This window comes from Mixophyes fleayi, chromosome 9 (assembly GCF_038048845.1).
Source record: "Mixophyes fleayi isolate aMixFle1 chromosome 9, aMixFle1.hap1, whole genome shotgun sequence".
NCBI classification, from domain to species: Eukaryota; Metazoa; Chordata; class Amphibia; order Anura; family Limnodynastidae; genus Mixophyes; species Mixophyes fleayi.
This window is the reverse complement of record NC_134410.1, coordinates 23197199-23212407: the sequence shown is the minus strand read 5'-3', so window position 1 is coordinate 23212407 and position 15209 is coordinate 23197199. Positions and strand designations below refer to the sequence as shown.

General features: G+C 39.9%; 1 protein-coding gene across 3 annotated transcripts in view; it reads right to left on the bottom strand.

The window, feature by feature from the left end:
• Positions 1 to 15209, bottom strand: part of LOC142102215 (cytochrome P450 2G1-like) — a 36339-nt gene that overhangs the window by 12260 nt on the left and 8870 nt on the right. For all 3 annotated transcript variants that reach the window (XM_075186929.1, XM_075186930.1, XM_075186928.1), the window contains exons 2-4: positions 13723 to 13885; positions 11262 to 11414; positions 360 to 520 (exon numbers count right to left, since the gene is read on the bottom strand). In XM_075186929.1, the coding sequence (XP_075043030.1) occupies positions 360 to 520; positions 11262 to 11414; positions 13723 to 13885 (477 nt within the window). The remainder of the gene's footprint in view (positions 1 to 359; positions 521 to 11261; positions 11415 to 13722; positions 13886 to 15209) is intronic.

The following is a 15209-nucleotide window of genomic DNA, read 5'->3' as shown; positions in this document are numbered from 1 at the left end:
AAATAACATTAATACATCCACTCACATAACAGATACCATTAATATACCAATCCTCACACCAGGTAACATTAATACACCAATACCCCACCCCCAGACAATATTAATACCTCTCCAGATAACATTAATACACCCATCCCAACCCCACCGACCACCAGAAAACTTTTTTAAACCCACCTTGCACCTCCCAGATACTAGCACATACCTAGAAAGCACTCTGGTCACTGTACGCAGTGCAGAGGAGAGGAGATTGAATGCGGAGGAGAAGGAAGGGTGAGGAGTTGAGGGGAAGAAATGGATCTTTAACAATACAGTACATTGGTAGATGTTAGCATTGCCAATTATTTTTGTTTGACTCTTACCTTCCCCCAGATTGAGCTCATGATGAAAAATGTTTCATGAATCCAGGACATCACAATAAGGAGCTCTTCATCCATATAATCATGGCGATTTCCAAACATGATGGTAAAAATAATGTTGCATGGGGGTTTGCATAGGCACACTTTCGGATCAAAAAATGATTCTAGAACGTGCACAGAAAAAAAAGGGGAAAAAAATCACATTCTATTTTTAATTTGAAAACAGAAAGCAAGGAGGTACAATTTTGCAACGTGGCAAAATGATGCTGCACTGTTATTAAGAGCAAAGGTAAATTTATATGTGCAGACAGATTGGGATTTAGAAGTGGATACATGCTAGCTCAACTTCAAATTGCAGTGTAAAATAGAGCTGCACAGTATTTGTGTGCTGCATGCAAAATGGTAAACATTTTCCCTGTATGAAAATAAAAAAATGAATTTACAACCTTTATATTAAAACGTGGATTGTCCAGGTGAATATTTGCACCTTTTAGCTGGGTTCGCTCCTATGTTTATATGAGTCCCAAAGTTAGAAGACTGAATTGTTATCTCTTTATTATAGAATGTTACACTGTTAAAAAATCCACACTCATTTCTAAAATATTTTCAACTCCCCTTTCTCTTCTGTCCAGGATTATTACGGCATGTTTTATTAGATAGAAATCAGAAGTATTGCATGACCTATATTGAAACAAGCAAGAGCTGTTATATTAGAACCTTTACAGCTTCTGGTAAATGTCTATGGGGCTTGCAATTCAAAATATGCTGAATTTGAGATAGAAAAAAAAATATTATTACTGTTATGTGTTACACATAGACATGATCCCAAATAATTTCTTCAGCTACAGTAAGTGGGCCAGATGTTAAGTTGCACACATTGGAATCAACAAACAGAACATTGGATGGGAGGAGCATTTTTTCTTTTAACTACAGACGTTAAGTCTCTTTATACCTGTTTATCACATAATGATGGCCTTAGATCTGTTAAATATTTTTTGGATAAAGAGAATTACTCTATACCACTAAAGGATTTCCTGTTGGAGGGTGTTGAATTTATCCTCACTAATAATTTTTTTTATTTTGTGGTCAATATTACCTTCAGCAGGTGGGCACAGCAATGGGGACCAGATTTGCCCCCAGCTATGCCAATCTTTTTCTGGCATGCTGGGAGGACCAGCATGTCTGGAGTGGGCATGAGCTGGGGCCGAGTCTGGTTACTTGGATAAGGTATATAGACAATTTCTTGTTTATTTGGCAGGGAGATCGCTAAAGTTTGAATGAGTTTTGTCTGTACCATAATTTGAACAACATCAATGTTGAATTCTCTTATGAAGTGAGTCAGTATCTAATTCATTTTTTGGATCTAATCATTTTCATATCCAATGGTAAGATCTGTACAAAAACTGATAAAAAAAACCCTACTGATTCTATATCCTATATTACAGCAGATAGTGAACATCACCACAATGGATTTGTCTTACGACTTAAAAGGAATTGTAATAAACCTGATATTTTACAGGAACAAATTTTACAAATGAAACAATTTCTAGTCAAAGGTTATAGTAATAGTACTCTAGATAAATCCATAAATAAAGTGTCGAAGATAGAAAACTTCTTCTAAATAATCAATTGATACCTTATACCATTTTATATCTGGTACAAATATATGTATGTCTCTGCATGGAGTCGCTAAGGAAGTGACATATGTTTGTCACATTTGTAAAAGATTTTATATGTGATTGCAATAAATATTCATTATTTATTATTATATCAACAGTATTACACTATGTGTTTGTTGTTTCTTTTCTATGTTTTGGGTTATTTACCCTCTTCACTCCTGTGGTGAGAATCTACATAGAAAAGGATCAGCGTGAGTGAATTACATATCTACAGAGAGCCAAGAAGTTGGTACTATTCTTGGAAGAATTATCATCCTTTTTCTTTATGACTGGGATTGGTGAGAAAAAGCTATATCCATAATACTGTGGACTATTTGTCCTAATTTCTCCTCCTGTCTTGGATTGAACATAGAGAAATATTCTTTATAGACATTGTCCCATATGTGACTTTGCGATACCTTGTTACTTATGTGTATTTATATCAGTAGGCACCTATTATCCTTTTTTTGACTTTTTGGGTATACTCCTTGATGGTGTTTGCATTTTCATTGATTCTCACTTCCAATGTTAGATTCTGATCTTCCAATTAAGAAGGGACCTTTAGCCCGATTATACTCATTTTTTATTGGAAGTTTAAGTCATGTGATTGGAGTGTGTGCCGGGGTCAAATGATCGGAGCTTAAGCCGATTACATTCATTTTTGACTGGAGATTCAGGTCATGTGATCGGAATTTGTGCTGATGTCACATGATTGAACATTTGCCGATTTGGATATTAGTAATATTGGTAATATTTGTTTTTATTATCTGTATGTGTTTATGAGAATGTGAATGCCCTTCCGTTTTGTTATTTATCTTTTTATTTGGAAGTGAATTTTTAGACAATATTAGTTAATTACTATGAAGAATTCTATTGGATGGAAACATCTTTAAATACTTATCATTCCCATTATTCTGCTGCCTTGAGAAAGACTATTTTAAGAGCCGAAACGCGTTGGTGCATTGATGGGGAAGACCAACCATTCATACTCTCCATAAGTACTACAGAATAGTCCAGAAGCTCCATATCCATCAGTACTTATTCCGGACGGGTGCTGATTGTATTTTGGATGCCTTATACCATTTTTTATCTGCTACGAATATCTGTCTGACTATGTGTGGAGTTGCTAAGGAAGTGATATATGTTTTTACATCTATACAAGTATTTATATGTGAGTGGAATAAATATCTATTGTTTTTATCATATCAACAGGATCATTGGGGTAAATGTATCATGGTGCGATTTTGGAAATCCAGCGATTTTTCTCGGGAGAATTGAAACTCGCTAATGTATGAAGCTGAGAAACTCTCCTCAGTTTGCTTTAAAAATCGCGACATACAACACTGCTTGCTAGCAGCGTGATTAGTAAACACATCATTGTTACACTGCGCCTGCCTATAGAGCCGAAGGTCCGGCAGCTTTCAAATGTTTAAAAATATATAAAAGTTTAAAATAAAAAATGTGTGAGGTCCCCCAGTCCGACCACTATTAACCCTAGTGCTGCCAGCCCACTGCTGATTACGTGAAAATCGGGGGAAAAAATTGCATGGGGTCCCCCTGATTTTCACAGAACCAGCACTAGGCAAACCAGCCGGGGTGGGTGGCACTATAGCAGGGGGACATGTGGCAGGGGTTCCACTGCCATAATGACAAACCAACCCCAAGCTGTTCAGCGCTGGGCTGGATTCCCTAGGGACTTGGAATTACAAATTATTTTGGACATGGTTTTCAAGCATTTTTGGATTAAACACTGCTGACGAAAGAAGAAGAATTCAGATTGGTGAGTATTTTAGGGTTTTCTTATTTTTAATAAATTTATGTGGTATGAATGAGGGTGTGTATTGTATTTATTGGGATTTTATTATTTTTATTAAATTTATGTGGTTTTAAAGAGGGTGTTGTGGTTTTGTAAACATATTTTGTTTTGTCGAACTACAGGTCTCAGCCAGCCATGGGTGTCAGGGCATGTTGGCACTTGTGGTTCTCCAAGTGCCAGCATGCCCTGGCTGTCATGGGTATTAGGGTGCTTGTAGTTATACAAGCATCAGCATGCCCACAATGTTTATGGCAGCCTGGGCTGGCTGGGACATGTAGTTTCACAAAACAAAATGGCGTCTGTTTGTATTTTTTACATTCTATCGCCGTTATTACCCTACACCCAACATCCAGGGGTGTAGGAAGAGCCCTAGTGCTTGCAGCACTGGGCTGGTTATTCCTATAGGGGGGGGGTGTGTGCTCATTCCCACTCCCTAGGGAACCCAGACCAGTGCTGAACAGCCTGGGGTTGGATTGTAATTTTAGCAGGGGGACGCCTGCCGTGTGTGTCCCTGCTAAAGTGCTACCACGGCTGGTTTGTCTAGTGCCGGTTATGTAAAAATCGGGTGGGACCCCACGCAAACTTTTTCCAGATTTTTACGTAACCAGTAGTAGGCTGGCAGCACTAGGGTTCATAGTGCTCAGGCGGGGGGGCCCCATGATTTTTTTTTTTAACTTTTATCTATTTTTACACTTTTAACAGCCGCCGGACCTCCGGTGGTATATACAGGGGCAGTGTAACAGTGATGTGTTTACTAATCACGCAACTAGATGAGGACAACACAGGGGAGTTAGCTACACACGGGAGTGTTTAACATCGCAGCAAGTCACCAGAGATGACCAGCGATTTTTAGGATCAGAGTAAAAATCTCAGTTTAATACATCTGGACTTGAGGACTAAAATCGCCGGTGATAACCTGTGATTTGCCGCGATTTTAAAAAGCTGAAAAAATCGGACCTTGATACATTTACCCCCATGTGTGTGTTCTTTTCCTTTAATTTTCCTATGTTTGGGTTGAATTTACTCTCTTTAACCCGTGGTGAGATTCCACACAGAAAACGGTCAGCGTGAGGGGACTATATATTAGAGATGGTCACTGACCCCCGTGTTTTGGTTTTGGATTCGGTTTTGGATCTGGATTACCGTTGTGTTTTGGTTTTGGTTTTGGTTTTGCAAAACCGCCATTGCGTGTTTTGGTTTTGGTTTTGGTTTTGTTTGGTTTTGTTTTGCAATTTGTTATAAAAATTACATTTATTGGTGCTAAAATAACATAATTTAGGTATTATTTTGTAGCTACATTATTATTAACCTCAGTAACACTAATTTCCAGTCATTTTTTATTCAATTTTGAACACCTCCTATGTCACAATATGATTTTCATACACTTGAAAAGAAAAATTGCTGCAGTTCTTGCCAGTGATAACAAAAAGGCCATTGTCATGCCTGGGCATAAGACCAAAAATCCACTCTTAAGTGTGGAATTATTTTTACACGAATCCTGGCAAGAGTTGTCTATCCATTTGTAGCATTTTGAAAGCCACACTCAGTAGAGGTAGGGACCTTAACCATCTGGGATCCTCATCCATGTTTCGTCATTTTTCAGCGAGTTATTGGAAAACTGTTGGGAAAATCAGAAACTTCGGTTAAAAAAAAAATAACAACAAGCATTCCAGCATAATCTACCTCCCTTCTCTCATCTACATCCCAGCACCTGCAGTCTTCCCCCCCAACAATTGGCAGTTAAACAATCCTCTGCAAGAGGAAGCAAGAATGAAACCTGTCACCCAGTCGCAAAGCGGATCACAGACGCCCTGGGTACTATGCTAGTGTTAGATCTGCGTCCAATGTTCACTATTAATACAGTTGGTTTAAGACATTTAATTGAGGTGTTATGTCCCTGTTAGCAAATGTCATCACTATACCATTTTACTAGAAAAGCTAATTCTCTCCTGTACCGAAAGTTTACTAAAAATGTCATTATTGGGTGACAAAATGGTATTCTACCCACTGTACACTTAACCACAGATATGTGTACAAGCGTAACTGGGCAAACAAAATATTATATGATTGTGAAAGCCCACTGGGTTGGTCATTCGCCTTCCCCAGCATGGACAGCAGCAGCATGTACCCAGGTACATCACATTTTTGAGAAGTAGGCTACTCTGTGTATCAGCAGCTTCACTAAGAGGCATACAGCTGACAAACTGTTCCAAAAACTAAGGGATGTCATTGAAAGATGGCTAATCCTGCTTGGAGTCTCCTGAGGATATGTCATTTCTGATTACGACCCCAATATTGGTCCAGCATTACAGCGGGGCTGAATTCCATCACATTTCCTGTTTTGCACACACTATCAACTTGGTGTTACAGAACTTTTGAAAAATGACATGCAGGAGATGCTGTTTGTGTCCATAAACATTTAGGGTCAATTTGTGGTTTCTGCAACAGCATGTAGGAGAATACAGCAGCTGCAAGAAGATTAGCATTTGAGGGGAATATACTTTAGTCCAGCGAAGTAGTTACCTGTGAAGAAAGTGCAGACACGGTTAGCTTGAGTCAAGTGATTGCCTTAATAATAGATTTTGAAAAGGTGCTACATAAAATTATAGTGTGCAATAAAACAAAGTAAATGTGCTAACTATATTTTAATTGTAGATGAAATACTTAATTTTCTTTGCAAGGATCCCAGACTTATCAACATCTTGTTGGGACGTCTTCTCCTTCAGTTTCTCTGGCAACTGCTTGTAGTAAAAGAAATTGCTTTCCCAAGACACCCAGTGGTGATGCAGATGAGTCCGCTAAACATTTTGATATTTGCTGTGCTGTAAAAGAATTGCCCAAAAACCGTGACAGCTCTGCCCTAAAATCAACTAGTCATTCCCTTTGGAAGGCCATTATCAGCAATTACATCATACTACACAGACTTCTATGATATTGGGATATTGGGATGAATTAGTATTGTTGGAGGAAGATTATCACTAAACCCTGCCACCTCTCCAGTTTCGCAGTGAGCTATGGTACAATAAAATGTAACTGCAGATTTAGACCAAGACTGTCAGCCCTATTATTTCTATTTCAGCAATTACAATTAGCAATGGAGCAATGGAGCTCTTCTCTTTGGGTGTTACCTATATAACGCAGCACAATTTGCCTGCAAATTCTACAGACAAGCCTGCTTGTCTTCCTCTCCATCAATGACTCTTAGCAATTGAGCACTCGTCTTTGGGTGTATATTACACCCAAACATTATTAGTGAAAATTATGAAAAATACAGTTTAATCCCTGATAGGCCCTCCACCATCCTTTGCATGTTAATAGTAGGATTGGTTGGAATTATGGTCAAGGTCACACATTTTTTTGACAAATCCTTCAAACCAGCCCAGATGTCAAACTGTTGTGGTCTGCCCCCTGCGTCATCCCTGCTTGTGTTTGGAAAGTGCATATTGGTGCCAGAACCTCACATGCCAGAACTGCTCCCACTGGTGCCACACTGCTGCAGGACTTACACAATCAACCGCATCCTCATCGTCGGATACCCAAATCTCCCCCACATCCTCTTCTAAAGACAAAGTGTCATCCTCACTTGGTGTATCACCGGCTACACTCGGGCTGTTCAGGCACATATCAGCAGAACTGCTGAAAGGGCCCTTCTTTATGGGTAGACTAACAGAATGGTCACGATTAGACATCCCACTGTTGGATGGACTCTCCACAGGGATTGTTGTCATTTGTGAATCAGAGCAAATATTCTCCTGTAATGCCTCACTGTTATCTTGCAGCTCGGCTTTGACGCGTAACAGTAGTTGTGCACCAATTGTAGGCTGGGTAACTTTTTGGGATCTGCCACTAATAGCCAAAGGTGAAGGCCTCATTCTCTCTTTGCCACTGCGTGTGTAGAATGGCATGCTTGCAATTTTTTTTTTATCGTCACTTAACTTTTGCTCAGTTACACTGCTTTTTCGCTTCAATACAGTAAATTTTTTTTTGGTTTTTGTTTTTTGCACTAATTTGAAAACACTCTGTTGTTTGACATCGCCTTGGCCAGATGACGTACTGGGAACACTAACATCAGGACTGGTGACAGAACCTGGTTGCTCATTTAGATCATATGTGGACTGCTTTGAATCCATTGCGTAGATACTGCTGACAGATATGACTTTTGACAGCCAGAAATATTAATGCACAATTAGGGAGGACACCCCAAAAACACTGAGGAGTGCTAACATTTATTGAGTAGATACTGCTGACAGATATGACTTTTGACAGCCAGAAATATTAATGCACAATTAGGGAGGACACCCCAAAAACACTGAGGAGTGCTAACATTTATTGAGTAGATACTGCTGACAGATATGACTTTTGACAGCCAGAAATATTAATGCACAATTAGAGAGGACACCCCAAAAACACTGAGGAGTGCTAACATTTATTGAGTAGATACTGCTGACAGATATGACTTTTGACAGCCAGAAATATTAATGCACAATTAGGGAGGACACCCCAAAAACACTGAGGAGTGCTAACATTTATTGAGTAGATACTGCTGACAGATATGACTTTTGACAGCCAGAAATATTAATGCACAATTAGAGAGGACACCCCAAAAACACTGAGGAGTGCTAACATTTATTGAGTAGATACTGCTGACAGATATGACTTTTGACAGCCAGAAATATTAATGCACAATTAGAGAGGACACCCCAAAAACACTGAGGAGTGCTAACATTTATTGAGTAGATACTGCTGACAGATATGACTTTTGACAGCCAGAAATATTAATGCACAATTAGGGAGGACACCCCAAAAACACTGAGGAGTGCTAACATTTATTGAGTAGATACTGCTGACAGATATGACTTTTGACAGCCAGAAATATTAATGCACAATTAGAGAGGACACCCCAAAAACACTGAGGAGTGCTAACATTTATTGAGTAGATACTGCTGACAGATATGACTTTTGACAGCCAGAAATATTAATGCACAATTAGAGAGGACACCCCAAAAACACTGAGGAGTGCTAACATTTATTGAGTAGATACTGCTGACAGATATGACTTTTGACAGCCAGAAATATTAATGCACAATTAGGGAGGACACCCCAAAAACACTGAGGAGTGCTAAAATTTATTGAGTAGATACTGCTGACAGATATGACTTTTGACAGCCAGAAATATTAATGCACAATTAGAGAGGACACCCCAAAAACACTGAGGAGTGCTTAAAATTATTGAGTAGATACTGCTGACAGATATGACTTTTGACAGCCAGAAATATTAATGCACAATTAGAGAGGACACCCCAAAAACACTGAGGAGTGCTTAAAATTATTGAGTAGATACTGCTGACAGATATGACTTTTGACAGCCAGAAATATTAATGCACAATTAGAGAGGACACCCCAAAAACACTGAGGAGTGCTAACATTTATTGAGTAGATACTGCTGACAGATATGACTTTTGACAGCCAGAAATATTAATGCACAATTATGGGGGACAACCCAAAAGCGCTGGGGAGTGCCAAATATGAAGAAAAAATAATAAACCTCTATCCTCCTCTCTGCACTAGCGATTTTGGTTAGAGCAATTGCAAGAACAATATTGTATTCTTTCTCTGTCCCTGCTCTAATTAGCCTATGACTACACCCTGCTCTCTCCCTCTGTCAAATGGCGATGGATTGCTGTGGAGGCGTGTATTTATAAAGTTGAAGTATCGCGAGAACCGAGTCCCGAGATCCGACGACGTCACAATGACGTTCGGCCTCGATTTGGATTCGGAATTGGCGGGAGAGTACCGAGCTGCTCAGCTCGGTACTCGGATACCCAAAGTTCGGGTGGGTTCGGTTCTCGGAGAACCGGACCCGCCCATCTCTACTATATATACACAAGAGAGTTAAGAAGTTGGTGCTATTCTTAGAAGAATCTTCTCGCTATTTTTTGACCGGGACTGGTGAGAAAAAGCTATATCCATAATACTGTGGACTGCTTCTCCTAACTTCTCTTCCTGTCTCGGATTGGATACAGAGAAAGATACTTTATAGACATTGCCTATAAGATTTTGATACATTTTGTTACTTTGTTACATTCACTCTCAGTGGTTTATCCAACATCCCTGGTGGAAGATCTGATCCGGGAACTCAGGCATGTGAAAGCACCAAACTGAACTATTTAGTATAGCATTTATTTCAGGGGGTGCTATGCAGAGATGTTGTAGTGAAATAAGGATACCGGGATACACAATAATGGTATAGCTCATTATATATCCCACTATTCCACTAAGTACTGCAGTGGCGCACGCAGGGGGGTTTCTGGGTCTCCAGAAACCTCTCCCCTCCGCTAAAAAGTGCCTTATATAGCGGCACTGTACTTTACAGCAGCCGCGGCGCAGTCAAAGAAGCGTCCGTAGCGGTGCTGTATTGTATACAGCACTGCCACGGACGCTTCTTTGACAGCGCTGCGCTGCTGTATAGTACAGTGCTGCCTAAACGGAGCTGCTGCGCAGCTGCCCCCCTTGAAAATTATCCGTGTGCCCCTGTACTGAACAATTAATACACCAAATTACTGCTTCTATTAACAGCATCATTATGTTATGTCGAGAAAGCCAGGTACCTGTGCCCAATACATTTGGATGTTCACCACAAGAAGGGTTAATATGCTATTCCATCACACAGCTGCAGGACTAGGAAGAGGTCATTCTTACATTACCAGCAGCACAGGGTGGGAGTACATTAAAGTATCCTGGATGAGCCTGCCTAAAGTGGGGAGATTACAAGACCTGATACCTGCCAGATGCTAGTGGGATCAAAAGGAGGCCATATCAAAAGTACTTTTCTTATAGAATCCAAGCTCAATGTCAGCAGCAGATACCCAGACCTACTCCACAGCATTTGAGAAAATTAAATTAAGCTATTCAGTAGCTTATTAGAGAAGGAGTTAGTAGTTTTCTCAAATGTCCTCACTGGTGTTGGTTAGGCCTTGGTATCTTAGTACCCTGAAAAGTCGCTTTGATGTGGCCTCTTTCAAATGTTGCTAAAATGATAGATGTGATTACATGGTGCTCAAGATTTACAAATGCTCTCAGGATGGCTAAACGGGCAGCACTGGTGCTTCTGCAGTTGCATAAAAATGAAAATAAGTAACCAATCCCGAGCCAGTATATCATATTTGGTTCAATGGGAAACCTCATAGTCCCTGATGCGATTGCTGTTGCTGGTACCACTGTGTTATACTGCTCGTTCTTTATATCACAAACTTTGTAGCAGTCACAAAATAGACCTATCAAATATTTAGTATATATTAAATCTTCTCCATATGATTTTTCACAGTTTTTGTAACATAATTTTCTTCAGAAATGTTTCTTGTCGAGTTAAAAATAATTGTATAATGTGGATGAGCTATATCTGATTGATTGTACATTATTCTCAGCACCAACCTTTTGTCTTCTTTAATTCTGCCACTAGGCACTGAGCTTCTTCCTGAATATGTTCCTCCATGCTCTTCTTCCCCATGCCAAAATCCCGCAATGTAGAAAGAGTAAAGCGACGAAGTTCCCTCCATCTCTCTATGTTGTTCGTAAAAGCAACTCCTGATTTGTGAAATATAAAAGCACCATGGTTTCATTTTGATTGACAAATAATTCATTGGTTTATGTATAAACATAATATGCACTTTTCCAAAGCTCCTGGATGGTACATTGAAAATAATTGCTGATGTCTGAAATCTATGACCTCTTATATATAAAAATCACATGTAAAATTATTTTTTAATACGATAACACAGCGGTTCCCAAAGTGTGTCTCGGCGCTGTCACAGGGGTGCCGCGAAACCAGCCAGAGAAAAAACAAACTAAAAAAACGTACCAATCGGCGCGCCGCTCGGGACCCAGCATCCTCCTCTCTCCCGCAGTGCGCCCTACATTCAGTGACAAGCTGCGAGAGAGAGGAGGATGCTGGGTCCCAAGCGCTGTGCGGATTGGTACATTTTTGTTTTTTGTTTTTTTTCCTCTGGCTGGCCGCGGCAGAGGGGGCAAAATGAGAGAGGGCAGAGGGGGCAGTGTGAAAGGAGGCATCGTGAGAGGGCAGAGGGGGCAGTGTGAGAGAGGGCAGAGTGAGAGGAGGCAGCATGAGAGAGGGCAGAGGGGGCAGTGTGAGAGGAGGCAGCGTGAGAGAGGGCAGAGGGGGCAGTGTGAGAGTGAACAGTGTGACTGGATACAGAGGGGGCAGCATGACTGGATGCAGAGGGGGCAGCATGACTGGATGCAGAGGGGGCAGCGTGACTGGATGCAGAGGGGGCAGAGTCAGTGGATGCAGAGGGGGCAGCGTGAGTGGTTGCAGAGGGGGCAGCGTGAGTGGATGCAGAGGGTGCAGAGTGACTGGATGCAGAGGGGGCAGAGTGACTGGATGCAGAGGGGGCAGCATGACTGGATGCAGAGGGGGCAGAGTGTGTGGAGATGTTATCCCAAATGCACCCTCTTGCTGCAGTATGAGGGGCTTACAAATGCTGCCACCATTGGACTCCTTACCAGCATCCAGTACTGGGTTTATTTTGGGTAACTGATGCTACAAGTGTACCCCGTTACTGGCGTACCTGGGCTGGTATTTCTGACCTCTTACTATGGATCAGGGATGCTGTGGATGGATCCCCCCTGGCCTATCACACTGACCAGAGCTGCAGGGTAGCAGGCAGAGTGGTGGTACCGGAAAAGCTGGGTCCAACCTCAGAAGCAGCCGGAGTAGAGAATAGATTTAGGGTCTAATCTGCAGGTCACAGGAATACAGCAATATTGAAGATGTTTTCAAGCAGGTCTTTAAAGCAAGTGATGCTTATTTGCTCTCACACTGGTTGAAGGTACCAGTAATCAGGTCAGATGAAACAAGAAGAACATTGCAGTGTACAAGACAATGCTTTTTATACTGATTTAGACACAGGCTATTTTTAGAATCAGGATGCAATGTGTTTACACAAACATGGATTTACATGCATTGCAAAGTCAACAATATTTAAACTTATCTATGAAATTCTAGAGATTCTGTGATGTCCTGCATCTGGTTTTCAGATGCAGAGAATTTAGGAGCCAGTCTTAATTAAACGTTCCTGCCTTCAATGTTGGACCTTTACACATCAAAAGATCTAATTAGCATGGGGCCCATCTTCAGACAGTCCAGAATACACATTCCCAAAGAAAGGTACAAACCCCAAACAAGGCACTCCCCACATCAAAACACACAAAAGACTTCAATCCACAAATGTTTATTGTATCAGATATATACCTTAAGAAATAATGCATCTCCTCTAGCAAGGTTAAACAAGAAACAATTTTCTTCCCCCGGTCTCAGAAATTAAAGATTTCCCTTACCAAAATATACACATTATCAAAAATAAGTACAAGTGCAATTATATAAATAAGTATTATATAAATAAACGCCCTGCGCAATTTCCTTTAAATAAATTTATACTAGGAGTTATTTTTCAGTGAACCAGTCACACTCCACCTAATAATTTTAAATAACTAACTAGATAAATCTTCAATGGATACATTATGTTCATTGCAAAAATAAAGATAAACTTTTCAATACCTCTTGCAGTCATGAATCATTAACTCTTTGAAACCAAAAGAACCTCGTTCAGCTTAAAACAGAGGCTCTCAGTGATCACGTCTATGTGTATGACACCCTTCTCCACATTACTATGTATAGCAGCACTCCTCTCAGTGACTCTAGGAGGAGGAAGCACTTATTGATCATGTCTATGTGTGTAGCATTCTTTCCACATTACATTGTATAGAAGTGCTCTTCACAGTGACTTAGTTTGCTGATCATGTCTGTGTGTGTGAGACACAGCATCAATTTTATATCATTTTACTTCATGTTACATTTTACATAAAGATTACTCACCAAAATTCTTGTAGTAAACATCAAAGGCAGGCACATCACCTCTTGCTAAGAAATCATCACCTCTGTCCACAAGGACCTCTTTCACACTTTTGTATCCAGTGACCATTATGTACGGACGAGACCCGAAATAAAATGTAAACACCTCACCGTATTTCTCACTTAACTGAATAGAAATTAAAAATATTACAGAAAAACAGGTAAATGTATATATTTTACCCCAATATTATTATTATTATTATTATTATTATTATTATTATTATTATAATTTATTTGTTAGGCACCACAAGGTATCCGCAGCACCACAAGGTATCCGCAGCGCCACAAGATATCCGCAGCGCCGCCGCACTGCAAAAATTACATTTCTTCATTTTAAGGGAACAGTATATGTCTAGTCAGTAAATATGACTTGTGTTTTTGCTTAAAAGTAAATATATATATTATTCTTCTTTAAATTTATATTCCCCAATTTATAGCAAGATGTCTAGTATATAGTGTTATTACTTTATAATGCTATAAGCACTGATATACCCCATTCACACTACCTCCAACCCGGGTCAAGGCTTCAGTGTGAATGGGTCCAAGGTCATCTATCAGGTCGGATAACCCGGGAATTAGTCTCGGCTCTTTTGGAGGGTTAATCCCGGGTACGACCCAGGTAGATGTCAGTCTGAACAGTGAGACCTGGGTTTTTTTAACCCGGGTATCACCGAAGCCTATGTAAAGTTAGAAAAAACAAAACCATCACAAGAGGAGCCAATGAGAGATCCACTTGTGATGTTGCCAAGGAGACCTGGGCAGACCTGTGTTCAGCGTGAACATGGTCTGCCCCGGTATTTGCCAGGGTGTCCTGCACTGTCACCCTGCAATATCCCAGGTTCATAAACCATGGATATTGCCAGGGTGGCAGTGTGAAGATGGTATAAGTTAACTGTTTTGTGGAGTGCAGCAATATTGTTTTAAAAAACAAAACAAACAAACACTGATATTGGCTGTCAAGAACTACTGCAGTAGATAGGGAGGGAATGAAAGTGCGAAAATATATTTTACTATTTTTCCAAATACACTTGATGTTTGACAGTTAAATTCTTCAACTCACAAGTGAATAGTTTAGAAACAAAATTAATATTTGCTTATTTTCACACAGCTAATAACTAAATAAAAAGGACAAAACTTATACTGACAGTTGATAAAATTATTTGCAAATCATTGTTTTACAGTTTTATATATGTTATGAAGTCATGTATCTAACAGTTATAAGACAATATTTATGTTCTATCTTCCATTCATGCTTGTAGGAATTATATTATCTGTATCTATATCATCATTTCCAATAGAGCCAGGGAGACTATTCACTAAAGCCTTTAAGCAGACAATTATTATGTAGGTTATTGAAAAGATTCCTTAGAACAATTTTATAGCTTATCACCATTCCATGATCTCATGGAGGTGCATAGGCAAAATCATTGGTATAAGCAATTTAGTGATAT